Source organism: Anopheles moucheti, chromosome 2, assembly GCF_943734755.1.
Source record: "Anopheles moucheti chromosome 2, idAnoMoucSN_F20_07, whole genome shotgun sequence".
NCBI lineage: Eukaryota > Metazoa > Arthropoda > Insecta > Diptera > Culicidae > Anopheles > Anopheles moucheti.
The window spans coordinates 25,898,064-25,925,761 of NC_069140.1; the positions used below are offsets into that span (position 1 = coordinate 25,898,064).

Consider the following 27,698-nt stretch of genomic DNA (forward strand, 5'->3'; position numbering starts at 1 on the left):
ATTTCACGCTTTCGCTTTTTACTTTAATCCTCCTCCTCCCCCTTACATCATTCACCCACCCCATCCTACCGGGTATTCTTCTAATGCTATCCGATTTGCTGCTGCCAAAGCTGATTCTTTACGCATTAAATTATATTGTTATGCTATTGTTTCTCTTTTAAGTGCCACAACGTGAGTTGATGAGGGTAGTGTATATGCGCGTGTGTGTGTGGGTGTGTGTGTGTTTATATATGTGGTGAATGCATTATATTTTTACGATCACCCACAATCGTCGGTAACGTCCTTTCTAGTCCACTGCATGCCCTCAGCCACGTAAAGCGGTAAAGTTTACGCGTTATCAATTTGCAAGAATAACACATGAAGGAAACTGACGGCGAATTCACAAAATATATAAAGGATTCTCATGAAACGGAACAAAAGTAAAACGATCGTGCCACTATCAAAGCCTCGGCAAAACACCTCCAATGTGCCGGTACGAGCACATTATTTCTCCTTCGCTTAGTGTCGACAGTTATCATTTAATAAACAAGCTTTTGCTTTGGAGGAACAATCAAATAACATATCCTTTTCCAATGGGGGACCATGGCTAACTACTATAACTTCACAAATTCTTAACTCTTTTCTGGGGTAAAGGATATGTATGTAACATATGTACCACATGCTCTTGAGCTTTAGGAAAGGTGTGCTTAAATTACTTGTTTTGCTAACAAAGTAAGTAGATTACGAAGGAAAAGAGAGATGTGGGAAAAACGGCATCCTTTCACACGCGCACCACCCGCACTCACAAAAACATAATTTCGTTTTTTCTTCGTCCACTATACAATTTGCTCCAAAGCATATAAATTTCGCCTCGCACGTACATATCATCATTTCAACAAGCTTGTCAATTACTTTACACGATAAGGGCAAATCAGCAAATGTGATCTTCCTCGGGTTGACATATATAAAGTGACTGGCAGTTACCACCGTACGATCTTTCCGCATGTAAGCGTAACACCTGTCTGTCTGTGTCTATGTCTATGTCTGTGTATATGTGTGTATGAGAGGTGTGAACGACGGATCACATTTGCGAATTAAACGCTGCATGGTCGAAGGATCACTTAACGATCCACCCGTCCGTTGGTGTTAAAAAGGATGTTATTACGAATACGAGTGAATCCTTGTGAAATATAATGCATGTGTGTAGTAACACGCGCACAAATTTGCTACGTGTCTCTGTGTTTGTGAGTTTGTATGGGTCAGCGTGGGTGTGTTGTGTTGTTATGTAGGTATTGTAGCATTATTATGCATGACACGCTTCTCTGTGAGGAAAGCGGGTTTAGAAAAAATATTATTTATTACATCACTTGCTTAACGCGGCAGCCGCATCGACCGCCGAAGCATTCTGCTGGGAAGTGGCGCCGGCAGAAAGCGCCGACCCGGCACCCGATGATCCCGGCGGCTGGGAAGCGCCTCCGGCACTGCTATTATTGTTGTTATTGCCAGTCGTGTTTGCCGACGAGGGCGCGAAGGATGATGTGGATGTTACGGTGGGCGATGAAAGTGAGTTGGGATTTAGCTGCGCACCGCCAGCTCCCCCGAGCGATGAGTTGGCGTCCTGTATTAGTCCTCCTGCCGATTGATTGGTGAGCGGATTTTGTTCCTTGTTTGGCGCACGGGACGATATTTCCAATTCGTTCAGTCGCTTCCACAGCTCTTCTCGTTCCCGCTCTCGTCGTTTTTCTCTGTCGGATTGAAATGGGAGCAATTAATGTCAGGTGTTTGTCATATGTTAGTTACTAAGAGGTGAGTTTAACTATGAATAAAAACATTCACCAAAGCTGTGTGTTTAGCCTATCTGTAGCGGAATGGAATAGTACTTACTTCTGCCTCTCTGCTTTGTAGCTTGCTGTTAGTTCATCAAACAGCTTCGAGTTCATCTCCATGAACGTTTTCAGCACGTTGTACACTAGGGCAACAATTGTTTGATTCCAGTGCTCTTTGCTGATCCGGTAGAGCGCCGGGAACATAATTGGCATTATAACGGCATTGTTGTCCTCGATCAGTGACATTGCGTACTCATTGTTCCAGAAGTAAAGCGCTCGTTCGGCGACCTAATCAAAAAAGCAAGGAAACCATTTTATTAGCAAACACACCGAATATCAAAACCCGGCCGAAGTTTTCCTCGCGCCGCAGAACACTAATCTTACCTGAAAGTGTGGACTGGACACGCACTTGGCGATCTGTCGAAAGAGTGGTTCTTGTATTTTAACAAATTGCGGCGGCTCGATCACGTCCAGTATTTCTTCGATTTCGCCAAGAAACATCACCTCCTTCTGCGAGCACGTCTTTGGCCAGAATTTTAGTAAACCCCGCACGACCGGTTCAGTCAACGAGGCATCCTTCTCGAGGAACTGCACCACGCAGTAAGCGAGCTGGGCATGGTAGAGGGACAGCACTTTCACCTTGTGTAATGGCAACAGAACCTTCACCAAAAACTGTTTGTGTTCCGCCTTCAACGGCAGAGCGAACCCATTGATTATGCTTTAGTAAAAATAATATAAAAGAAATGGATATTAGAATTTGTAATGATAATTTTATAAGACCATTATTCATTGCATTATTCATTGCAAACGAATGTAACAAGCCAAGAAGTGATAATTTAAACTTCTCAAACATTTATAAAACCCGAGTCTTTTGTGTACTTTGGTTGTTTGGCTTCGAAAGAAAAAGTTGTACACGAACGAACGGTAGCATAATGCAAATCTTTTTTCACTCTATCCTTATCATATCTTTTTCCCTATCGAACTCTGACGCGCGCGGCGTACTGTTCACATGTATTTATTTTATGAATCAATGTTTCCTTCATCACTACACATGCGCATGAACACACGTTAACGCTTGTTGAGCGACTAACCCTACACAATGAATGAACCAATGAGCACTGGTGGTGGCAACACGTAACGGAGAGTGAGTTATGCGCGAAAGATGAACCTTTTCGTTGCATCCGTACGAGTGTACTCGCTCTCTTCCTTCACTAACAGCAGTACGCACGCCATGCATGCACATGAAATCAAGTGTGCCACTTACAACATGTACGCGTTTGTGTGGCAAAAAGCTTGTCAGATGGACTTATGGACAAAGTATGCTACCCTTCCTAATAATCTACCTTGCAAAGCGGTACGCACATCATTCCATTAGTAATTTCGGTGCTTACCTTCCCAAAATTTCCAGCAGCTCGCCGACGCCATTGAAATGTTCCGTTTCATATATAAAACGTAGGAATATATTATTAATTTGCTTACGAATAAACGCACGTAATCCTAGAAATTTGCCATAGATGCGATGCAGCACGGTCTTTAGAAAATCACGCTCTCTCGGATCCTCGGAATCGAACAGTTCCAGCAACTGCAAAGCAAAAGGACACCACCAAATTAATCGTGTTCCGGGGAAGATACATATTATTATTTATTCGCGGTGCTGTATTGCTGTAGAACATATGTGTACCGTAATTGTAGCTAGATTTACTGACCTGCAGTACAAATTTCTGATCGATTACTTTCTTCCCGAACGTTGCTTGGAAGTCGGCTGATTCGAGAAACCGAAGAAATACTTCATACACCAGCTGTAGATGGGGCCAGGAAGCTTCTAAGGTAGGATCGTCCTCTTCCGGATCGAAGTCAGGATTTTCGCTGGGCGGCAGGGTTCGAAACAAATTCACCGATATCTACAATATTTCAGATGCAAAAAGAGCAAGTGAGCATTTATTTCATTTAAATCTAGCCTCAAATGAACCCTTACCATTTTGATAATCTCCGGATAGACATTCTCCGTCAACACGCCACGGCCGTGTGTGATGTAGGCTGAAAGATCGTTTAGGGCTGCCCGCTTTATTTCCTTTCCCTTCAGATCCGAAAGCGGATCCATAAAATCGAACGAAACGCAGCATTGTCGTAGCTTGCGTATGAATAACTCCTCCTGCTCTAAGCTGGAACAGTCAACTGAAACGAAATATAACAACACGTGTAAATTGTGATACAACTTGTAATAGAGCCTTGTACCAAAATGCAGCAACAAGCGCGTTCCGTACCTTTGAGTGGTGGTAACTGTTGCAGCTCGACATCCTGTGAATTCCTGTACCGTGATGAGCCCTGAGATTTTTTGCTTTTCTTCTTGAGCGAACGTTTGGCGAACGGATCGATTCGATCTACGAACGTTCCGGACGACATGGTTTGGTTGGCAGGTTGCAGTTATGTGCCCTTGTGTTGTTCGGAACTGATGCTGCTGTTGAAGTTTGCTTCTTTTTGCGGCTTTCGCTAACTGTTGAGCACCGCGCGTGGTCAACGAATCGATCACTAGATCACACCACACATACACTGTCTTCTTTAATGCAACCTCGCTATTTTTGGACCACTATCCCTCGGTGTGTGTGTGTGGTAGGAAGAAAAGCCTGCCTGGAGGGATGTATTACGCCGTGTAAGGCTGATCAATCACTTTCAACGAAGATGCCGTTTCGATCGTGTGTTGAGAACGACGCGATCCTTACACGCCACCACAAAGAGGCTGAAGGATGTCTTTGGAGGATTTGTATTTTGTACACTTACATACTCTGCACCACACCAGCAGTACGCATCGGTCAACACAAGCAATTGCAACGGAAGAAAGTATAGCAAGTTACGCACACAAACACACACCCTTTTCAATCGAAGTTGCTATGTTTTGTCGCGGCGTTACGTTAAACGATAAGGTAAACTATTTCCCCACTAACTAGTGTGCTGCTACTGGCTGCCGATTATACCGGGTTCCTCTTTATCCTGATGTTTAACAACAGTCAACGGCACGAACTGCAAAAGCACATCGAAATGATCGTGTTTATTTGCTGCTGTCCAACAGCGTCGAGGACTCGCACATTAGCTGACGGGTGTAAGTTGAGATGCTAGAGGCTGTCCCTCCTTCTGGTTGCCTTTTTTTCATTGACTTTAACACGCAGCTACACACACACACTCGATTGGTTTAGCTTCGGGTGCTAACACTGTCGTATGTCGAACTTCACACTATCCAGTTACACTCGCATTGCACTTCCTTCCTGCTGGCGACTATTATCCGGCTCTTCCCATCGGGTTGGACTTGGCAGCAACTCAATGCACACGGATTAAATCATCACAATTCTTAACATTTTTGCTTTCGTTGCAACACTTTCTTGCGCGTTTACGCGTTTTGCTTTCTTATTGCATCGGGGGACGTATGCGGCAAATTTACACACACGCTTGGACACCACTTGGTACTACTTAATACCCTTTTACATTTAGGTTTTCACTTTAAACCATCCACGGGTTTCTTATTCATTTTCTGTATTACACGGACTATGCGTTGCACGCTGCTGTAAAACAAAAAAGAAAAGCATTCATCAGTTTATGCATACTGGGAAAACGCTCGTACCTGATCGATAATGCTAATTACAACTAGTTCGACATTTCGTTTTTGGTTGAGGAAGGTACAATTTTCGATTTAGTTTTATCCTGCGCATATAATCCAATTCAACCAATGGTTTTGCAGCACGACGTCGCACGAGTGAATACCCCATGGGTTTCAAAAAACGCCGAAAATCTGTAACGAAAGGAGAAAAAAGTAAATTAATATAAGATAACCAATTTCAGTAATTATTTCTATTTTTTTTATTTTATTCGCAATAAATTTATAATAATCAACTTCTATTAAGAGGGACAAATGTGTTCATGAAGCAATGCAAAGAGGTTGACGCTTGTTTGAGAATAATTTGTTAATTACCCAAGTTTCAGCATACTTTTTTCAGGTTGTATCTGCTGCCAACGAAAGAACTCCTCAGTGCTCTTTTTGTTTTATTGTCGCAGTACATGATAGACTAAAAAAGTTTGATTTAGTTCAAGAATTGTTGCGAAGTCTGCTACGAAGCTTCATTAACCATTGGCTTTGGTTATCTATTATGAAGCTTAGTAATTACTTAGTATTATTATCAAACGTAGCCCTATGCAACGTTCCTCGTCTTCCCAACCAAAAATGGCCACTGTTGATTCTTTTAAGAGTAGTTCAACATTACATATTTCTGTTTAGTTCCAAGCCCAGGCAAATTGCGCCATTCGAATGTTTCTTTTTTCATTAAATCTGCAATATACCGTTCGTGTGATAAGTCCCTCGTCGGGCACTGATAAACATACAATATACTAGATATAGTAAGGCTATGATTTTTTTTTGTCTACACATTGCGCCCTGCATATTATCACAGTCGGCCACACACAAGAGCATGACAAGAAGAGGCGAAGTTCCATCATCACCACACGAGGCCATCCTTATCGGACGTGAATGGTAATGTGTTAACGTATTTGAAGGGTAATGCACACACACACACACACGGTCGCGCGCGCTTGGTTGCCCGTACAATGTGAAAGGGTCGACTCTATATTTGTCTATTTGTTTGTTATTGATTTTTTGCAGCCTTATCAGTGGTATTGCAAAATGCTGTTGCTACCGATCCACAGCAGACACACTAGACACTGGGGATATAGATGAGGGAACCATCGACGACACATACGTCCGAAGCAGCGCAGCACTGTGCTAAAGCGGTGAGGAGTTTGAGACCTCGCACCTGACGCCACCCTTACGAAAGGAGAAAGAAGACAGGCGGCTGGAAACGCCTGTCGAAAGATAACACACGGTGTCACACTGCGGAAGGTGCCCCCGTCGTCTATACGCGCGGTGCCGCCGCGGAGGATTGCAGGAAGCCGCAGGCAGGGCAGACCTTGATGAGCAAACGTTTCCTCTGCTCTAATTGTAACAAATGCCTGTGTGTGCATGCACATCCTAATGAGCACGAGTGGAACATACCATATTGTGGCATTGTTGTCATTTTCGCAACTTGTCGCGTTATCCCTTACATAAGAGGTTTTGCGTCGAACCACCACCACTACAGCACCACCCGAATTGTGCATTCAGAAGCGGGGGTAACAGTGCACACAGGTGCACAACTCCTATCATCACCTTTCGGTGGGAAATGCAATGTCGGTTGGTATTATTTTGCCGATAAAATGCTGAAGAAGGAACCGTTCTTCTGCGGAATCTGCGCAGGTGCAGCCACAAAGCCACAACCAGTGACAAAACCCTGCACCACCCCTCCCAAGTGGGGATCATCTTGGGAACGGACTCAACATGAGAGTTCCCTAGCGTAAAATGTCATCGTTAATGCAAGCAGAAAAACTCTGTACAGAAACACGCCCGAATTGCAGGCAGAACAGGCAAACATACCAACACACAGCAGTCAAAGGCAAAAGCAAACAGCTTCCTTTCCGAGATGTATTTTTCTCATTTAATTTCTCTTGCACAAATTTGCTACACGCTCTACTCTTTCTCTCTCTCGCTCTTGGTACGCAGGCAATTTGCCAATCTCTCACTACCCTATTATCACCAATATTCTTATGATATGCGACTTTTTTTTTCTCGTGTTGATGCCTCTACCGGAGAACGACACGGACGGGGAAATCGAGAGTACTACATATTTCGAACCAGCTGATTTTACGATTTCACGTCGCATCATTCAATGACCACTGGGAGTGTATTACGTTGCATTTACACTAGGACGATCGTGAATGCAGCAGCGACTTGGTGCGCGGAGGGACATTCGTTGCCTCGTACAGACCAACGCAGATCAAAACATCTTTCTCAAGGCGCGTCTCTTAGCAAAGCGTTGTTTTGGTGAGCATCGAATGGTTGAATATATTAAAGGGAATTGTTACCCAATAGTAAACCCAGTGTTAGCCGGTGTGCCATTATTACTACCAAAACACTTTGCCAATGAATTTAAATATATGATTTAAGGATTGTGAAATGTTTCGGGAGGATTAATCTGGCAGAGTTTTTGCATAAAAAAAATTGCATCGGTTATAGCTTCACTAAGCGACGCATTGAAAATAAAAACAATGAATAAAACATTAACTTCACATGAAATTTATCTGAATTATAGCAACTGTATTAGGAGATAATAGCTGGCGACCCGGTGGCATGATGGTAGCGGCGTCGGTCTTCACACGAACGGGCCGGAACAAATTCCCATCCGGACCAATCCCCCGTAGACTGATACTCCGGCTACGTGGTAAAATAAGTCTATTAAGTCAGAAATGACAGGCAGGACTCCGTCGTTACGCCAAGAAGAGAGAGATAGATTAAAAATTAACGACAACGACAGATAAATGAGAACTAGAATAGAACGTCGATTATCCGAGACCTGATTACCCGGCGAGCGGATTTTACGTGAGTTAAAAAATGACAGCTAGTAGAATTTTTGGTAGAATCTAACCCGGTTCTTTAAAAAAGTTTATCAAGTTAAACTCCCCGGAAAATGTTCCATATTGTTAAAAAATAATAACTTCCAATACTAAAACTATATGACTTCATTTTATTGTTGACCTGTCTCATCTTCAATTATAGCACGTACAATGCTGAAGGGCCTATTATGCGTAGAAATCGATTAACCGGCATGCGGCGGGTCCACAGTTCCCCGGATAATTGGCGTTCTCCTGTAGTTTTATAATAATCAGAATATATCCTAATCGTATTATAGATGATCGCGGGAAACATAACAGATTGATAAAGAGAAATTTGAATGAAATATCATAAATATATTTAAAACATTATACAGTCAACATCCCTCACTGTGCGTAATGTTTTCAGCATTTCGAGACATTTTTTTATAGCAAAAAATTAACCCCAAATTTGAACATTATTTTATTTGTAGAAAACATCAATCAATCTTTTACGTTTAGTTACTTGGTTTTGTGTAAAAAAATAACTCCTTCTTCTGGTCGCCACAACAATCTCAAGAGGTCTAGAGAGTTGCCATTTCTAGCTTTCTTTACCTTTATTTTCCCCTTAGCTGGATTATAGTTTACAGTTTTATGAAAATGTCCAACACATTTTTATCGATTGCATAGATCCCTTTTATCGTATTTTTAGTTTAAAAATTTGCGTTCTTTCTACAATAAAACAGGGCAAATGAATTCCGGCACATATTCGATGTGCTGCGGAACGAACACTAGCAAAACTATTGACAAAACAGGACCAGTTTTACGAGCTAAAAATAAATCGAACACAAAATAACACACACGCGTTGTTCTAAGCGCTTCCAACGGATTCTCTCACATCGCCCAAAAGGGGTCGTCTTCCACACACATCCATGAGAGGCCTGGCGTTCGTCAGCAAAACGGGGAAACGCGATCTCACCTTCTTTCCCGTCCGCCCAGCCGCATCTTCCGTAAACCCACCGGGGGATGATGATGGTGGGTTTTGGATGGTGGGATAGGTACACTAAATTTGCATTTACATCAATCAACGTGCTGCCGTCAAATAACCAACGGCAAAGCACCCATCATCATCGACAGGCGGCACACCACACCATCACAATGTGATTCACAGGCAGCGATGATGCAGTGCACGTCAAACATCGGCCAATGAGGAAAAACTATTTGCAGCGGCAATGGGGGGGAACTGTAACAGGGTCCGAACTATTTCCAAATTAGAGATTCATTGTTCTTTGCACATGATGATTATCATGTGATTCGTCGATTCGAAAAGGCACACACCATCGCCCAGAGGTCTCTCACGCACCGCACACTAACACACCCGTGCGCGGAACTAGCCGCAGCAGGATACGCTGCCTGTGTGCGCCGCCCCACCAGGGCAAATGAAATGAAGGGCTAAAGAAAATCGATAATTAGTTATCTCGTATGTTCTAAGCACTGCTGGGTCTCATTCTTCCGCGGGCGCGAATGCGCGTATGCGTGTGTATTGACGATCGCCCACGCACGACCGACCATGAACTTACGCAAAGTTTGTGTGCATACAAAACACAGCGCAGCGCCGTGTGTTGGTTTTTGTTTTTTTTTTTCAACTCGCATTAAACATCCAAAGGCCGTGTAGTGCCGTGTACCTTCCTCCTAGGGCGTATGGAGACAAAATGACAACCCCTGCACCTCTACTACCAAATGCATCGCCGCCACGCATAGTGGGTTCCGCGATCTTCGCCGATATGACAAAACGACCCTGGCCTACTCAGTCCCCACCCCCGAAAGCAGTTTGAGCAAGATCGACCTTAATTCATCACACAACTTCCCTACCCAGTGTTGGTGAAGATCATCCAACCAAACTACAGAACGCATTTAAATAACCATATGTTAAACGCACGCGTACACACACACACAAAAGCTGCTGGGCTGGCCGATGCTCGCCGCAGCGGAAAAAGAAATTCAATTGGCCCTTCTCCTCTCACAACAAGGAAACTGCGAACGAGTGAGAACCGCATCGTGCACAGCTGAATACAAGTGATCGAGCGCACAAACACCAACGGGGATATGCTTCTAAATATAAATAAACCTACGATACAAAAATATCATTCAAGTGTCTCAGAGCGCGAAGTCAGCGGAGGGCAAAGTAGTGGAGGTTTAAAAAAAATACTAGCTGTAACAAAACATATTTGTAAAGCCACTAAACGGTACAACGGTACGCGGGCCAAGCTGAGCAATTTAAGAGAATACATTTATAAATTATCATCGATTATAGCACGCGAAAGTCTGATAACATTATTGAATTTACAGCGTAATTTAAATTTGGCCAATGAAAAATCTTTTAAGCCGATAGTACAAACTAAAATTTACATTAGTTATTGGTGAATTATAGCAAATGATTTAAGACTGAACTACCAAAAGGTAGACGACAATTTGGGAATTTCTTTTCTGGATTATGGATTCGCTTTTTTCAGCAGTGTTTCCTGGTCAAAATATAAATTTTAACATATAAGATAGAAATATGCGCTTTAGTCAAACAATTCGCGATAAAACAAAATTTAGGATGAAAAATCACCTTCAGAATTCAACTTACTGGAAGCTAGTCCTCTCAGTACAGGATATTTAACATAATAGAAGATATTTCATCACCAATAGTAAACCCTGCAATGATCCTTTCTATTTTATAACATATACAAACATGAAGCAACACATATCGGTTTGCTAATTCATTAAAATGGAAATTAAACGATTGAAACACAAAATATCCTAAGTCATGGTTTCAAGCAAACGTTTCATAAACATTTGTCCCAAAAGAGTGTTAGAAAAATGCAGTAGGAAAAAACATTAGTTAAAGCATAGTTTAATTTGAAAGGCATCCATAAACTTATCAATAAACTGCTCAGACTGAAAAATCATCAATAAACTGCTCAGATACGGGTGTTAAACAAAACAAAAGATTAATGTTGTGCTTAATGAATCAAAAAGAATCATTCATATGAATCGTAAGTGAAGAGTCATTCAAGTCAGGAAACAACTCCCAAAAGATACATGAACCCTCAGAACAGTGGCGAATCAAGTCTCTTGAAGCCTTAATCAAAATGGCAGTTGGGGTCCAATTTTGGCAACTGAACACCTGGATCTTGTTTGATCATGACTCTTTGGCGATCGATAAATTTTGGATGATTCGTGGATCTTCGAAAATTCACGCATCATTCAAATAGGGGTTCATTTATTCGAGAAGTCTCTGAGGTTGAGGAGCACCTGTGTCCAGAGAGGAGAAAACAGGACGATTGGGATCGTGATCTCGTCTTCGATCAGGATGCGGGAGTCGGTTTCTAGCAGCGCACGAGAGAACGTTGGGTGTGGACGTGACACTGCACGTTACTTTAATAAATTAAGTGTTGTGCATGTAAAGATTTTATTTACGTCATGTCGTTTTAATCACTTCCTTGCTACGAAATATCACTAACGTGAAACTCACTTAAAAGAAACCATTGGATTCATGAAACTGAATCAGACCCAAATGCAACAGATCAAAAGATTTGAACATAATTAAATTCATTCAACATTATACAACTTCATTTCAATTCTTCACTCGAATTTTTGTTTGACGGCTGTAATGGCTTCCTAACTCAAGTTATCATAGATCCCTCATAGTCTAATGAACATCAGTATCCAGTCAAATTGACGGTCCGGCGCGTGTGAAGGAACACAATCCAGTAGAGACAATTAAACCAAGGTCGAGTTTGCTAATGCACGGTGGTAATGTGTTAATAATATATCATTAGACAATACAGCTGATTGCGATTAGTGAGAACACTCCATTTCATTCCCCAAAACAATGCTCACTATTTCACTGAACTGATTTTTGCTGAGTAGCAGTCTTTTGTTTGGAGAAACATACCATTAAACGAGTGGTTATCGTTTATCCATCTTCCCAGCAGCCCCGTTACCTCCCCAAAAAGGTATGTTTGTGCTGATGAGAGTGAATTTTAATCGCATCAATCGCATGTGCACTCCTGCAATGATCGCAAAAAGCAAAGCAATCAAATCGATCGATCAATGTACACCAAAAGGTTGATGCTGTCCGTTCATTAACGAGGTAAAACGAAATGAGATTGTTTTGTATACCGTGCAAAACAGTGAGTGTATTTCGTATTAAAACGAATAAAAATAAAGTGCCATCCATTAGAGACGTTAAAACAACCGTACCAACTAACCGAACAGCCCTGTACTTGGCGCGTGGAAATAATTGCCATCCATCTTCCAACGAACAATATCCAGCAGAAGTTCAAGTGTTGACTTATTTTCGTCGAAGCACTAAGAAAAATGTAGAGTCAATTGCACCACGATAGCAGAGCCGTTTCATTGCGCAACGTTCACAAGCAGCTTTCCTTTGCCGAACAAGGCGCTTTACCGTGCAGTTTGTGATGCTTTCTTGCTACCCATATTCCAGTACTTTGGTGGAAGGACGTGGATAAAATTGTTGTCCTTTTCCTCAGCCATTCACTGCACCCTTGGCTATACTTTAAATTTATTTGTTTTCATTTTGATTGTTTTGCTTTGTTGTTGGTTTTTCTTTTTCGTAAAAAAAAAACAGGGACACTAATACAAGGTTTGCAACGGACGTTTTTGAACGATAGCTTCAGTAATTGAACCATACGCTAAAACGAGGTACCACAAATATCTTGAGTTGTTAGCTTTGGATAGTAGCAAATGGAGGTATATATAAATTGTAGGCGAAAGAAATGAAGCAATTTCCAAACCAATTCTTTGTCCATGTGTTTATGGGAAGATATACACCACTCAGAAACTCGATAAAAGTTTATTTTTGAAACATTTAGATAGTTAGTTTGTCCGAAATACTAGATTATAGCGTACCGTGAGGAGTGGTGTATTTTAAATTTCTTCATTTGTTCGATGAGGGTGCAATACGACATCTATTTAATTTCAGACGACATTTTTACAGACATTTTACATAAACATTATTAATAAATTTCCCCATATCAGATAGATCTTTGTACTCCAAACTTACGGAGTTGTCTAATTTCAATATCCGTCTATCGCTGTACAATCAGGTACCGTCTATCACTCGGATGACTACCTGGAAACTTACTTCAATTCCATGTTTTCCCTCCGGAAACATCACAGCACACGCACAGGTTCATTGCGATCTTTTGTGAGTTCACATACTTCCGCGTGGCGATAAAATAAAGGTGCAAATGTCTCGTAGGTTGTGACAGGGTTAAGTCGCACCTTTGCACTTTCGAAAAGACGAAATGTTACACCCGGAAGCACTAGGGCAGAATAATCGTGGGATATGGTCGTGGTTATTACTAAACGCCACCTCCGCACGCTAGTGGGCAAGCTGTACCTGCACGGCTAATGCGAACAGTGGAACACATCCAGACAACAGTGCTCCACCACGCATGCAGCTACAAACTGCACTCGACTTCCTGCAATTAGCATCTTTTGCAAGAAGAAATGTTTTTAAAAACACAACAACATCCAAGTGGTTTAATTTTAGCACAAAAAAACCCCAATGGGTTTATAATGATAAATATCAAATAATTTTATCATAAAAATTGCGAATAATAAACTGTACGGTAGAGAGTCTTTAGGTACATTAGGCGGTCCCTGTTATGCTACAGGATGGTAATTAATTTCAGGGCCAAGGATGGTGCTACGGCGGCTGGCATTGCTATCCGTCAAGTGATGTGTGAAATAGGGACGTCATTGTATGTTCCATCTATTGTAACAGTTTACCATAGGCGGAACATTCAGACGAGTGAGGTAAACCAGCGAGTGACCGGGTGTGACACAAAGAACTGGTAAATAATTAATTTGCATCCACACGTGCATTTTGTTACGTATGATTTTTCTTTCTGTCTCCCACAAACACCTTTCAATGATGCACATGCAGGCCGCTGCAAGTTGAGTATTGTTTAATTACAAAAAAAAATACAATTGCAAACACACACACACAGAATGAGGTGCTATGAAAGCAAACGTACAGCTCACACCCAGAACAAGTGATGCACATGCACAGGTGGTGATATTTAAACTATTTCTCAGCAAAAAAGTATCACGTCTGCTGTATGACTTTTAAACATAGACTGAGGATCTCGTCTCGCACAAACTGTGACAATGTTTGGCGGAGTAGAAACAAAACGTGAAATCATCAGAAGACCATTTTTGCGCAACACTTCTAATTCATATGCACAATACGGACGTGACAATGACTGTGTGTAGTTCATGTGTATGGGATATGTTCGGTTCAGGCACTCGGGGAATAGTTTGCACTGACCTACATTAAGAAATTATACTTGTACAAAGGTGGACAACAATAAACTCCTTCTGTTTCTCTGAGAATCGTTTTCATAGGTTTTGATTCATGACAATAATAATCCCTTTGAGATCTTCAAAACATCTTGAGCGTATGTGTCGTACGTAAGCAAAATTGTTCAATGACGGCATTAACCTATCAATCCTAGTTTCAATTTGCTCGTCACAGATGTGTCTGCTTGCCTAATCAAACGTGAGGACACACAGGGAAGGCTAATGAAAAATCTAATCTTTTCAATCACGGCCAGTTAAAATTTCGACCAAAAGACAACATACTCTAGACGTCATCCAGAGGTTGATGAACCGACTGGTGGTAGGGTGGTGAACCGGGTGGATGGACAAGAAGATGTAGATAAAAACACTGTTGCGTGTTTGGTGATGTGAAGCTGCTACACTACTGGTGTTGGTGGTGGATCGCTAATCAGCACCTGACTGCGACCGCGACTACAGCCAGAGACGGACGCGTAACACACGTCTGCTGCTACGCTATCTCGAGACTGTAGGTAAGAGCAGGGTGATAAAAAAAGAATATTTTAAACATACCACTACTGTGGTCACGGCCTGTGTGATCAGACACAGTTGCTTGTTCTCGTATGGCGGATCGGAATCGTCTGGCTTCGGAGGGCGGATGTTAGTTACGTAATGCAAATCAGGTATTTTTCGATAAATCTATATCAACACATCACAACAATGAAGATTAGGTGATCAATCAGTAAATCATTGCAGAGAAATAGCTCATACAATGATAGGTGTTGCAAAAAAGGAGTGTAATAATAATTTCCATAATAATACGTAAATAAAATAAGGAATACAATAATGAATTGAAAAACGGAAAGTTTTAATATCTAAATTATACAACAAACGGAGACAAAGAAGAATAATAGAAATAGAATTCAAAATAATAATATAACATATCAGAGAAAGATGAATAGAACATATAAAAGAATATGGACAATATGCAAATGAAAACCGATAATTAATAAGAATGAGAGAGAAAAAAGAACAGAGAGAGAGAGAGATGGAATCACATGAAAAAACAGTGGTAGGTGCAAACGGGGTAAGAGAAGACGGAAGCAATATCATCACAATCCTTACCACACTAACCTACAACTTGCTGTCAAAGTCAACCGAATGAACTTTATTTGCGTAGGCGGACCTTGAACGGGAGAGTGTGAGAACCAATTCAATATAAGAAATCATTCACACGCCGTAACGGGGAGGAGATGCATCAACAACGTACAAGAACTCAAACGTAATATTCCAAGAATCGTTTTAGAGAAAAAGTCACAAAACAAATAAAGGTAACTAAAAATAATTAACAAGAAAGTAAAGTTGCAGGGATTTTATTTTACCTGCGCCTCTAATCGAGTTCATTTCACTTCCATTCCATTATTCATCCACCTGTCAAGCTCACGGGTTCTCACAGCAGTGTCTCACAATGAGTGCTCGTATTGATTCGCCGATGCGTGTAGTGGAGAATGATGAAAGGTGGGCTGTGTTGCGTTTGCGTATTAGTGAGAAGACAACAGCAAAAAAAAACACAAACATTTGACAGACACCTTTCTGCACTGACGTTTGTGAATAAATAAATCCACCAAAAGTCGCCGTTAGTTGAAACAAAAAAAAAAAATACATTTTTTGCCAAACTTCACAATAGAGAACAAGGACTATCCTCACCAGATGCACAGAGGATGTACAATCGGTAATTCACACTGACAATATACACCTTAATAAACCACAATACACACACAGAGGCACGTAGGAATTAGTGCAGGCTTTGTATACTTTTCACGGACGACCTGATTGTCCTTTCTCCAGTGCAGAAAAGGAAGCATCGACAATCAATCGCGGCTGTCAAAAGGTGGTCATCGACAGAGGGTTGAAGCGAATATTGGAGAAGCAATAGGTAAAAGAGTAGTAGTAGTAGTAAAGGGAAATGTAGTATCGCATCTCGATTGCTCATTACGCACACGCTCAGACACACACATACATATATACACTTTCATATTTTCACTATGTTGCCCACAAAACGGAAACTTCTTCCTCCAGTTGGGAATGCTTCGTTTTCACTTTTCAGACCTCTCGATGACCGATAAAAGACCGCTAAGCAGCAGCAAGCCGCCGTCGGTGAAGTACACACGTAACAATATTATAAATCAGTAGTCACACACACACACACACACACACACACACACACACTGTGCGCTAGTTTTCGCACTGACACGAAATCCTCGCAATCGACCGACCGTGTGTGCGCCATGGGGCACAACCTGCAGAGATAATCTTGTTAGGTGTATATACGCACACACCGCTTCTATTGGTCACACCGGAGACACTGTCGTTTAGGATCTGTGTGGTGGTATAGTTTTGCATACATCGGGCTACGTTTTGTCGTCACACGAAGTTATAGTTGAGAAGTACTGCGTGGTACAACACCATCTGCATAATCGCGACTACTACACATCGCCAAAGGATTGGCAAACGTGAAAGAAACCGCTCACACCACACGCAAAGGACCACGAATAACGTTTCAGTTCGTTTGCGGGTGTTGGTTGTACGCACTACTATTGGCACATATCTATTCAGAACACAGTAACCCCCCTCCCTCCAACCTCTTTCAAGATAGATGAAAATTGGCTGCAAGAGTTTTGACCACGGCCGGTTTTACACAAGCTACAGCAAAATGGCAAATCCTATTACCGAGGAAAACGGAACACACATTACCGCCCAGTGGCAAGCGTACGTGCCCGTTTGTGGGGCTACAACACACCTTCCACGGAGGAGAACACTAACAACACAAGGAAGTTATCACGGCACTTTGTGAGCAGTTACCACCCTTTTTCGCATACACAGGTGATCTGATAGGAGAAAACCGACCCGAGGAATGTACAGTACCGAAACAAACCTGCATAGTTTATAGAGCCACTATCGGCATTAAACGACACACGCACGCAAACACAGCACACGGTTCTATCATACCCGTTGCGGAAATGTGGGGAACTAAGTCAGAAGACGACTTTCGACTTAAAAAAATAATATGTAAATAAAAATCAAAATGGCGGAGCGAATTGAGCTCCGGCGAAAGAGAAAGGTACTCATCCGTCTCGCGTACACCACTCACCATATCAACGCAATTCACAACGTTCCCACAATGGGACATCGCGAGGATGTGTGTGTGTGTGCTGCATGCCGTGATAGTAGTGGTGGTGTATATTTCACCTTCCCCCCATTCCTGCGATGAGTGCTTTGTTGACAGGTCTGTGGCTCCCACTGTGTATGTTTGTGTGTGTGTATTGTTTCTTCTTGTGGTTTCCTCTGCTGTAGCGTACACACACGGCTTGCGGTGTGTGTTGTGCGATGGATGCGCTCGCAGCACACATTGCGAGAAAAGAACAATTTAGCAGCTTGTCTTGAAGAAGACGATATAAAAACTTACACACAGTAGGCCAAATATTTCAGCATACACAATCACCTCCATTCATACTGCAGCATACACACACCCCGGGCAGTCCGTCCTTCGTAACGAAATCGCCACCGTGTGACGGTGATCTTTTCTTGTTTCCCCCGAGGACACTCCAATCGAATATCTGCCATTCAATTATTGACCAGCAATACGAAGGCAACAAAATCAATAAAATTCATCACAGTTTGTTTTAGCGGCTCCAAACCAATCAGACGTGATGTACACTGCGCCACAGTTCGCGCAACGATCGTGTGGCTCATTTCTGCTCAATTTGCGTGCGTCACATACAGAGGGTGGACGTGTGTGCGCGGGCGCGCGTGCGCACGCCTTAGCGATCATCAGTTGTGGGGTTATCTTGGCCGCGCATTCCAGCCGCCTTTCTCGACCGGTTGTACGGACGGGTGTGGTGTGTTCCGCAATCAATCTACTTCATACATGTACGCCGACGATGATGGTTTCGATGGACCCGAAGGGTGGAGAAGCGCACCCATGTTTTCGGGGGTACTGGGGTAAATCTCATCTTCCTCCCACCGGGTCGATCAATGAAAACAATAACAACCAACAAGTGCATTTGTTCCCATCGTCGATCAATTGGAAACGGCCGAAGAGAACAATGCCGACTGTGTTTGGGTGATGTTCAGTATCTAGAAATGCCCGTTTTGTTTACATCAGTTCTCGTCGTTTGAAAATAGTTCCAACTAGCGATGAGAAATACGGAGTGGATTCATGAATCAACTCCGAATTCGCACTAAGACTGTGAAGCCTGAAAACCAGCTTCTTAGAGGACTTAAGAATTGTTTTTGGGGTTTCAAATCTTCATTAGAGAAATCTCTACCTTTTTGTTAGCTGTTTTCCACGAGTAATCCGACTCAGGAAGAATTTGAAATCTACGTAAGTCTAGAATTGGAATCTAGTTCAAACTAATGTTAAGTGTGAATAAGATTTTTGCATCGTTTAACTTTCTGCATGACTTTGGATCTCTGGATTCTCAAGATGTAGATGTCTCTGGATGTAGAGTTGGATACGTCAACTACATGCAGCTCTCTTGATGCATTTTATAAGCCCAATTGCCTGAGGCTACGGTCTAATTAGGACAACACGACCGCCTGCTTTACTTTATATAACACCGCAATACAAGTTTCTATTGTTTTGTTTGTGCTATTTTACATTAGCCCAAATATTCCTTTCCTTTCAATGTGGTAGTCTCTCTCTTTATGGCACATTATGGCAAAATTTCATTCATGGTCTGCAATTTTATACTTCTCAACGAAAGACCCCCCACCACTACCTATTCTTCTACTTAACAAGGGTCTCACATTCTCGTCGGTTAGCGAAACCGGATAACTGGAGTCTTAAGCGTACCTCGTCGTCAGTTTCTGTGATGCAGGTTAAAAAAACATCCAGTAAAATTAACGACCCATAACGTCATGTTTCGGACGGCAACTCTCCCCGCCATGTCTCTGCACGGGGGGCGATATGCGCGCACCGACCGGCGCAAAGCGCTTTCTCTGCAGTAAAAAAGAAAAATTTATATCCACCCGTAGGAGTCCCTCCCGAAAAACCACCCTTACCCACACCGAGACTTTTGTTTAACTTATTATGTGCTTGCGCTCCACTAATTCAATCATCTTGGTCGCACAGCCTATGTTTGAATGGAGAAATTGTACGCAGAGACAATCAACAAGGGATGCCGCCTTTTGGGTATGGATGACCACCACCGGTGTGCCTACAATGATCAAAAGCGACATTGAAGTTGTTTTTCCCACCTTCATTTCTTACCTTCACAGTTTTCCGCGAGTGTTCCGGCAACTGATGGTCGTTTCTAAGGGTAGTGTCTTGTTAGGTCCTCTGGGTAATATATCCAATTATGATGAACGTAATACCAACTAACGCTACGCAAGGAATAACCGTATCCTTCGTGTTAATGGTTCATCATAGTAGCCCGATCCGATAGTTTGAGGTTAGAATTTATCGGGACACACAATCGATGGGGATGATGATCGGTTGTCGATCGTTTCGAGGGCACAAATCCTTCTTCTTCACCGTCAGAGCTCTGCTGCTTCGCGTTACAAGCAAATACCCACACACATACGCACACAGGGGCACATTTTCATTTGCTCTCTCATTTAATTTTACACTCTCCCACACACACTCGTGGACACGCACGCACCGTCACGCACACACATGTGCAACGTATTTCTGAACTTCTTTTCTTTTGCTCAGATTTCATAAGATCCACGATTAGCCCTCACGCGAGCGCACACACACACTACGCCGTAGCCTGTCCTGTGAGAGACAGAGTAACGCATACGTTTTCCCGTTCGTTTCCTCGTACGCAATGATATTATACAATGCAGCAGAGACAGGCAAACTTCAACGGTTTAGTATTGAAATCGGAAAATAAAACCTAAATAACGATGTCTTTCCATAAATTCGATACATCCTGCTAGTGCTTCTACGGGTTTGATTCTGTATTGGTGATCACACCGAGCGACGGAACAGAATAGTACAGTTCCAACCATACAACCTATCTCAAAGCATACGGAGCGAGAGAGAGAAAAAGAGCGAGAAAAAAAAGATGGCGCACGTCGAGATATCACGCACACATCGATGCGGTTGCCCTTCTTCCTTGACTCATATTCTTGTGCTATCTTTTTCCAACTCCCTTCTACTCACACGTTTCCTTTCCTATGATGGTATTTTCACGAACCATTCTTTGCTGCCCGTTTCCGGAAACAAAAATCCAACACGAAAACCCTTTACGCGGCAGCAAATAAAGTTATTTTTCGCAATTACCCATTGAACAGCCTACTATTTCCTTGCCTTCGTACGAAATCTATCAAACCGGTTCTGCATTTCGAGTGAAGAAGTAGTCACGATAAAAAAATCGTACCGCACATGATGACGGAATATCTTCTAATTAACGCTGACTGCGACCTGCCTTTGGCCCTAATCGATAAACGTCGTCTCACACTGCCTGTTGGTGATGGTGATGGTGTGTGCCCCACCAAACCAGGGGTACCAATCAATCGGTGGAGTATCCTTTTGCTTTTTCACCTCCATACACCGATAAATTAACGCACCACATGAAATTTTTGCTTCACAATTTCCGGCGGCCGTCGTCATCGTCATCACTCAAAAGGCGCAGTAAGGCCGTTTTTCATTCCGTGCACACATAACACACAGCTCCACACTCACACACACACGTACGCATACCCACGCACGGGTGTTCGGGAGGAGCTACGCCGTTGCTTTTTTCAACTTCAACCTGTCTTCCGGCCTGCAACTAAATTATGTATGTTTCAAGCGAAATTCTTACACTCGTGGATGGTGCAGCAGAATCACGCACGATTCTTTCACGCAAAACCGTGCACTGTACGCGAAACCCTGACACTTTTTCTTCAAATCGGGGGTTGACGCGATGGCGTACTTCCGAACCGACGTCGACTACACACGGGAAAAAAACGGACGACGGAGGAAAAATGCGTGAGTCATTAGGGTGCTTTTCCATCGAGAGCGATTGCGTTCAGGCGGCGAACTGTCAAATTGCAGATCGCGCCAAGGTGCTTACAGGGGGCTTGGACAATGGAATTACTATTATGTGACGCAAGGAGGTTGCAATCGCTGTTCCCGACGATGCAAAGTTTGCGTAAAAAGTGTTAAAAAGTCTGTTTTAGAAGACAGTTAAGGGGATAATTAACTTACACATATTTTAGGTAGTTTCATCAATGAATTGTTTTCATGTGTCAACTGTAGTCAAGAAGAAAATTATTATCTCTAAATACAGTGGTTTGTATTTATTGTAAAAATATATCTTCTATGTATAAACGTTTGTACGCGCTAAGGAAAACCATAAAAATAAAGAAAGTCAAAAATGGTATACCAAGAACCATGAGGTTGTAATATCAAACAGAAGAGAGAGTTCTAATGATTACGATATGATTTGAGTCATTATCTATGGCAATGCTAGAGATGTCGGGCTACACTGACAGATTGTGTCCGTTAAAACATCATTACCGGCTTGCAAACTTGCAAAACTTGAGACAATCTAAATACTAAATACAATACTCCACCACAATACTGTTCCGAAATAGGCAGGCAGGACATTTTCACGGTTCAATCGGTGAGAGAAACAATACCACACCACGAGTATCACAATTGCAATAGCTGGCGAATATTATGGAAGTGAAAACAAGCATGGTTTCTATTTTAGCATTTAACGGTAGGATAATTCACGAACAGATGAAAAAATATAAAAATCATGAGGTATAAATCCCGTTGAAGTAATAGAATACGTGTATACGTTGAAGTAAAAGAAAACATATAAGTTCGAGCACGGGGCGGCCAGGTGGTGTATTGGTAGCGCCGCTGGTCAGCACACGACAGGATCAAGGAAAAATTCCATCTGGACCACCAAACCTCCGTACGCAGCACTGATTATCTATCCTACGGGCAAATAAAGTAAAAAAGCTAGAAATGGTAGTCTTCAACATCCTGAAAATGTCGTGCCGACAAAGAAGAAGGAGTTTCAGTACACTGCATAATTCTCTTGCGTAGCCGTGTAACCGGGCCGATATAGCTAGTAGATTGTAAAAATATGTTAAAGGAAATAAATTGTGTCAAAGAATTTATGAACATAAAAATTTTTTTGGACAAAAACATATTTTTCTGAACGTTCAAAAGTGACATTCGCGTGTTGCTTACCCTCTAAACACCTTGGCCGGTGACGCGAACGGTTTTGATACGTCAAAAAATAAACTAGAAGAAGAGAAAAATCTGGAGAAGCAAGAGTGCGGAAAAAGGGAAGAGGTTTTTGCCGTGAAATTCACAAGTTGTGTGTGATCAATTTTGGCGTACACACTTTTCACAATTTCGTGATCCGCACTCAACAGGATACAGCCCCAACGGGACAGGATCTGTTCGTTGGGTGAACCAGGGTTGGTGAGTATCGGTTCCGGAGCAAACAATGGTGTTGCTGTGTTGGCCCCCCAAAGCAAGCGTTTCGTAGAGCGACACGTTCACGTACACTGCTGGTCCATCATTCCATGGCCAATTTCTCGGATGAGCTGTGCTTTCCAAAAAAGCTGACTTACATGTGCATAACGTTACGTTGACGCTGAAGTTAATGACGCGTCGTTGTTACGAACGGACCAAGGGGTTTCGAATGATTGCCTGTGCCTTTATGATCGAGGTCGTTCTGGTTGTTCCACGTATCGAAGACAATCTTGAAAAATCAAAGAAAAAAAACTCTTTCTCCGTTCAAGTTCAAGTGTTTAGCATAGTTTAATCTCAAGGTGAGAATTGATAATGTGATACCGCAGCAACAGAGCCAGTTAATTGGTGTCATAACTACTTTAATGGGTATGAGTTATGGTATGTGATGTTAATTAGTGCACCAGACGCTGCATACCATAAGGAGACAGCGCAACAGTGAAAATACTGTCTAACGATATTAACAGAGTGCTCGAAAGACATGAAGACCCCAAAAGGGTAAAGTTCATTTAGCGATATAGCAACGCGTAAAGCCTGATTGAGCCCCGGAAAGATCGCGTACACACACCAACACGCGACAGCGCGCATTACGTACACGCATCATCGATGCAAAGTAACCCTATCGTATGGTCATTTTATTTATTCACCTTATCAATGGTCTTCAAACGCACATTCACACTCAAGCTGTATAATACTGCGCAGCCTAGGTGACCGCGAAAATCTGCCCCATCATCGTCATCAGCACCATCTCATTGCCGTCGTCATCGAAGCGATCGCTAATGTTTGTAATCAATTGTTCTTGTCTCCGTTTCCATGGTTTTGTTCTCGCCTGCCAAACTCACACAGGCTGCAGTTTTGTGCGTTACGGCTTGTTTGTCGCCGTTCGTCGTGTACCGAGCGTGGGGTGGTAGATATTTTTGGATTCCCATCCGTTCGAGCGTGTACCGGGGCTAACAGCAGCAGGCTACTACTAGTGTGTGACATTGCCAACATGTTCATCTGGGACTGGTTCACCGGCGTTCTAGGTTACCTAGGTAAGTGTCGCCCCCTAATCGTCGATCCCCGATGCGGTAGCCCGCCCTAATTTGCGTCAGCCGCAAACGAATCTGATCGAGGGATATCGAGGAAAATGTATCGATTTTGATCGTGTTTGATTCGATTTTGTTGTTGTAGGGCTATGGAAAAAGTCTGGTAAATTACTCTTCCTCGGTCTAGACAATGCTGGTAAAACAACACTGCTACACATGCTGAAGGACGACAGACTGGCACAGCATGTCCCAACGCTTCATCCAAGTGAGTACCAAAGGCACGAAACGATGCCTTATTTATTCAATCATATCGCTCAACTAACTCGCTCGCCCTTGATACACTTTTCCCGCAGCTTCGGAAGAATTGTCCATAGGAAATATGCGTTTCACAACCTTCGATTTAGGTGGACACACGCAAGGTATTACGGGCTTGGACACGGTTGTATTTACAAGGCGGAAAGCACCACTAACATTTTTGTTTTTAAACCTGCAGCACGACGCGTTTGGAAGGATTACTTCCCAGCTGTGGACGCGATCGTGTTCCTGATCGATGCCTGGGACCGGAGCCGTTTCACAGAGAGCAAAAACGAGCTGGACTCACTGCTCACCGACGAAGCACTATCGAACTGTCCGGTACTGATTCTCGGCAACAAGATCGACAAACCGGGTGCAGCGAGCGAGGACGAGCTGCGCAACTATTTCGCCCTGTACCAGTTGACCACCGGCAAGGGCAAAGTACCGCGCTCGGAGCTGCCCGGACGCCCGTTGGAGTTGTTCATGTGTTCCGTGCTGAAAAGGCAGGGTTATGGCGAAGGGTTCCGTTGGTTAGCCCAGTACATCGACTAATAGTATGCTTTAAAGAGCAATTTTTTTTTCTCCTGTTTCGGGTATCAATTGGGTTCGAGAGTGGGGTAGATTCGTCAGTGAATGGAGGAACGCGAAGGAAAGAAAACAATACACAAACAAAAGCCGAAAGTCTTATTACTTACGCGTACGCATACACATAACAGATTTATTCAAACCAATTACGATTATGATCGGTTGCCTGTGGGGCGCAAGGTGCTGGTGATATCGAATGAATTGTACATTTGCCAATCTGGAACCACGGTTAGCATGCGCTGTCCAATCACACGTATAGGAGCAGAAGTACAAGCGAAGTTTTAAAGGCGAACAAGTGAACAGGAGTAGGAAGCATTCCCGCTTTTGCTGTTACTAGACAAAGTCACTATCCATCTGAAATAGACCAGCGGTGGAACACATGATCAATCATTTCACGATTCTTTATTTACGCGCCTAAAATTTGCTCATCGTCGTTTCTTCACTCTGCAAACGACATTATTGTTTTATCCTCTTCGGTTCTACTTGCGGGCTTTCTTTTCTATCTGTGTTGTTTTTTTGCGGTTGTTATGTTACAAACTGTTTTCTTTTATTATGCGCCGTCGGCTTAAGCGCTTGAGGACAAAGTTATATCGTTCCTTCATTGAAAACTATCAATCATTTCCAGCAGTGCACTTTGATAAAAGACAAAACCACTCCCTGGGAGCTAAAACAGGGCCCTTTCTTTCAATCTGCACTGGCAAAACTTAATGCACTATGTGAGAAACTGAACATAGTAAAAGCTTGCTGCTGCTGCTTCTACGAGAACGAAAAGAACGGGATTGAACTGATTGACATGCAAAAAAAAAAATGTTGGGTAACGAAACGAAAAAAATAACATGAAATGGATGAATCGAACTTTTTTTATGTTTCTTTACTGAATCGTACGTACCGGAACCGAAATGAGTATAATCCGAAAAGAACAACTCATTAAACACGATCGTGTTTGGAAATATGTGTTAGAAAAACGGGCTCACTTTATTCTTTATTTGTGGAATCAGTTTCCCCGTGTATTCACGATTGGAAAATCAAAGCACAGCGCACAGCTATGCTGATTGCTGTTGGCCTTCTCATCTTATATGCTAGTAAATGCACTTTTTACGGGTGTTTCGGCGTCCACTCCAAGGTTCCGTGTGTGTTTCTTGGTTTCTTGCTTGGCCTTCCGCCTTTCCTTTACAATGCAGCTTTCGGCGATTCGTCTTCGAACTGCAATTCGCTGGCATCTGGCAATGGGCCAAAGAATTTTTCAACTCGTACCGGATCAACCTCCGCCAGGGTTGGTGGATTCCAGTGCGGTTTCTGATCACGATCGATCAGCAGGGCCCTTACACCCTCCTTAAAATCGCTATCAATCGCATGATGTACGGCCAACCGGTATTCCATCTTCAGGCACGTCTTCAGATCCATTTTGCTGCCCAGTTCGAGCTGCTTTTGCGTTACAACCATTGACGTTGGGGACATTTTGTGCAGTAACTTCAGAGTGCCCAGTGCCCATTCGCTTCCATCGTTTTCCAAATTTTTAAAAATACCCTCCACCGTCGGTGCACCGAAGCATTCGTTGATTTGCTTTATCTGCTTGGCCAACACGAACTCTACGCCGGCATCTTTCTTCTCCGAGAATCGATCCAACACACTTTCCACCTCGGCTGCGCTCGTTGTGGCCAGCAGTTGCTGTTCTAGGGCTGGGAGATTTTTGCTTTCCACGTAGTGGGTTGCAACACCCGCCTTGTGCACGTCACGTCCTTTCAAACGATAGCCGGTAAGGCCGAGATACAGGCCCAGCTTTCCTTCCAACCGGGGCAGGAAATAGCCACCGCCAACGTCCGGGAATAGGCCGATAGCCGTTTCGGGCATCGCGAACATGGTGCGCTCCGTCGCGATACGATACTTGCCGTGCACGGACAGACCCACACCACCGCCCATCGTAATGCCATCGATAAACGCAATGTACGTCGGACGATAATGGCCAATCAGTGCATTCAGGCTATACTCGGTGGTGAAAAACTTCCGCGCCAGCTCAACATTGCTGGTTTCCGTGATCGCGCGTACATCACCACCGGCACAGAATGCTTTCTCACCGACGGATTTCATGATCACGAGGCTTTTGCCAGTCTCCCAACGTTTCATAGCGTCATAGATGAGCTGGACCATTTCGAGATTGATCGCATTCAGTGCTTTTGGTCGGTTCAGCGTGATCACTCCCTTGCTACCAACCTCCTCTGTCAGTACCAAACTGTTGCTATCTGCTGTGGACGACATGGTGCGGCCGCAAAGAGCTGGAACCAGTTGCGCCGATCGGGTTAATCCAGTGCGCACCGCAATCGTTCGCAACTGAAATCAATAAGGCGAAGAATATTAATGACGCTAGGATGTGTGGCACAGTTTTCTTCAGTCCTCTCTGTTTGCTTTACCATCGTGTTCGTTTCCCAAAACGTTCCGGCCGAAGTTGTTGGTTCCGCGATGTGGCGATTATGCAATGCGTGTGTGTTAAGCAGCAAGGTTTTACTTGATTTAATTTCCACCACAGCAAGCGAAGTGACGTCGAGTGTTTTCAGCCCGTGTTGACTGCGTCGTCGTTGATAAGCAAACGTCATTTCCTAATTGGTTGGAACAAGTAGGCAGGGAGTGCTCAGTGCCCGGTGGAAGGGGACGTAAACACAGGGTGTAAAATCTCAATTTATCCTTTGCGCATCATTCTCGATCACC

General features: G+C 43.1%; 3 protein-coding genes across 3 annotated transcripts; 1 reads left to right on the plus strand and 2 right to left on the minus strand.

Moving 5' to 3' along the window:
• Positions 1 to 1,314: 1,314 nt before the first annotated feature.
• On the minus strand, positions 1,315 to 4,409 carry LOC128299788 (serine/threonine-protein phosphatase 2A 56 kDa regulatory subunit epsilon isoform). The gene is made up of 7 exons (XM_053035868.1): positions 4,070 to 4,409; positions 3,781 to 3,980; positions 3,512 to 3,706; positions 3,197 to 3,387; positions 2,190 to 2,523; positions 1,864 to 2,093; positions 1,315 to 1,724 (listed from the first exon to the last, which is right to left on the minus strand). The coding sequence occupies exons 1-7, from the start codon at positions 4,206 to 4,208 to the stop codon at positions 1,343 to 1,345; spliced, it is 1,671 nt and encodes a 556-aa protein (XP_052891828.1). The 5' UTR covers positions 4,209 to 4,409; the 3' UTR covers positions 1,315 to 1,342.
• An 18,461-nt stretch (positions 4,410 to 22,870) lies between these two features.
• LOC128305298 (GTP-binding protein SAR1b) lies at positions 22,871 to 25,091 on the plus strand. The gene is made up of 5 exons (XM_053042681.1): positions 22,871 to 23,037; positions 23,935 to 24,122; positions 24,262 to 24,381; positions 24,470 to 24,535; positions 24,610 to 25,091. Exons 2-5 carry the CDS (start codon positions 24,080 to 24,082, stop codon positions 24,960 to 24,962), a joined length of 582 nt encoding a protein of 193 aa, XP_052898641.1. The 5' UTR covers positions 22,871 to 23,037; positions 23,935 to 24,079; the 3' UTR covers positions 24,963 to 25,091.
• A 1,050-nt stretch (positions 25,092 to 26,141) lies between these two features.
• Positions 26,142 to 27,686, minus strand: LOC128305280 (3-hydroxyisobutyryl-CoA hydrolase, mitochondrial). Its single transcript, XM_053042658.1, has 2 exons — positions 27,404 to 27,686; positions 26,142 to 27,323 (listed from the first exon to the last, which is right to left on the minus strand). Exons 1-2 carry the CDS (start codon positions 27,584 to 27,586, stop codon positions 26,166 to 26,168), a joined length of 1,341 nt encoding a protein of 446 aa, XP_052898618.1. The 5' UTR covers positions 27,587 to 27,686; the 3' UTR covers positions 26,142 to 26,165.
• Between the last annotated feature and the right edge of the window lie 12 nt (positions 27,687 to 27,698).

Bases quoted from the DNA above. Each gene is read 5' to 3' on its own strand.
- LOC128299788 (XM_053035868.1), bottom strand. From the start codon at position 4,208: ATGTCGTCCGGAACGTTCGTAGATCGAATCGATCCGTTCGCCAAACGT. The intron at 3,707-3,780 runs GTAAGGGTTCAT...GAAATATTGTAG, and splicing joins ATCCGGAGATTATCAAAATG to ATATCGGTGAATTTGTTTCG. The intron at 1,725-1,863 runs GTAAGTACTATT...TCAATCCGACAG, and splicing joins TACAAAGCAGAGAGGCAGAA to AGAAAAACGACGAGAGCGGG.
- LOC128305298 (XM_053042681.1), top strand. From the start codon at position 24,080: ATGTTCATCTGGGACTGGTTCACCGGCGTTCTAGGTTACCTAG. The intron at 24,123-24,261 runs GTAAGTGTCGCC...TTGTTGTTGTAG, and splicing joins CGGCGTTCTAGGTTACCTAG to GGCTATGGAAAAAGTCTGGT. The intron at 24,536-24,609 runs GTATTACGGGCT...TTAAACCTGCAG, and splicing joins TTTAGGTGGACACACGCAAG to CACGACGCGTTTGGAAGGAT.
- LOC128305280 (XM_053042658.1), bottom strand. From the start codon at position 27,586: ATGACGTTTGCTTATCAACGACGACGCAGTCAACACGGGCTGAAAACA. The intron at 27,324-27,403 runs GTAAAGCAAACA...TATTGATTTCAG, and splicing joins TTTGGGAAACGAACACGATG to TTGCGAACGATTGCGGTGCG.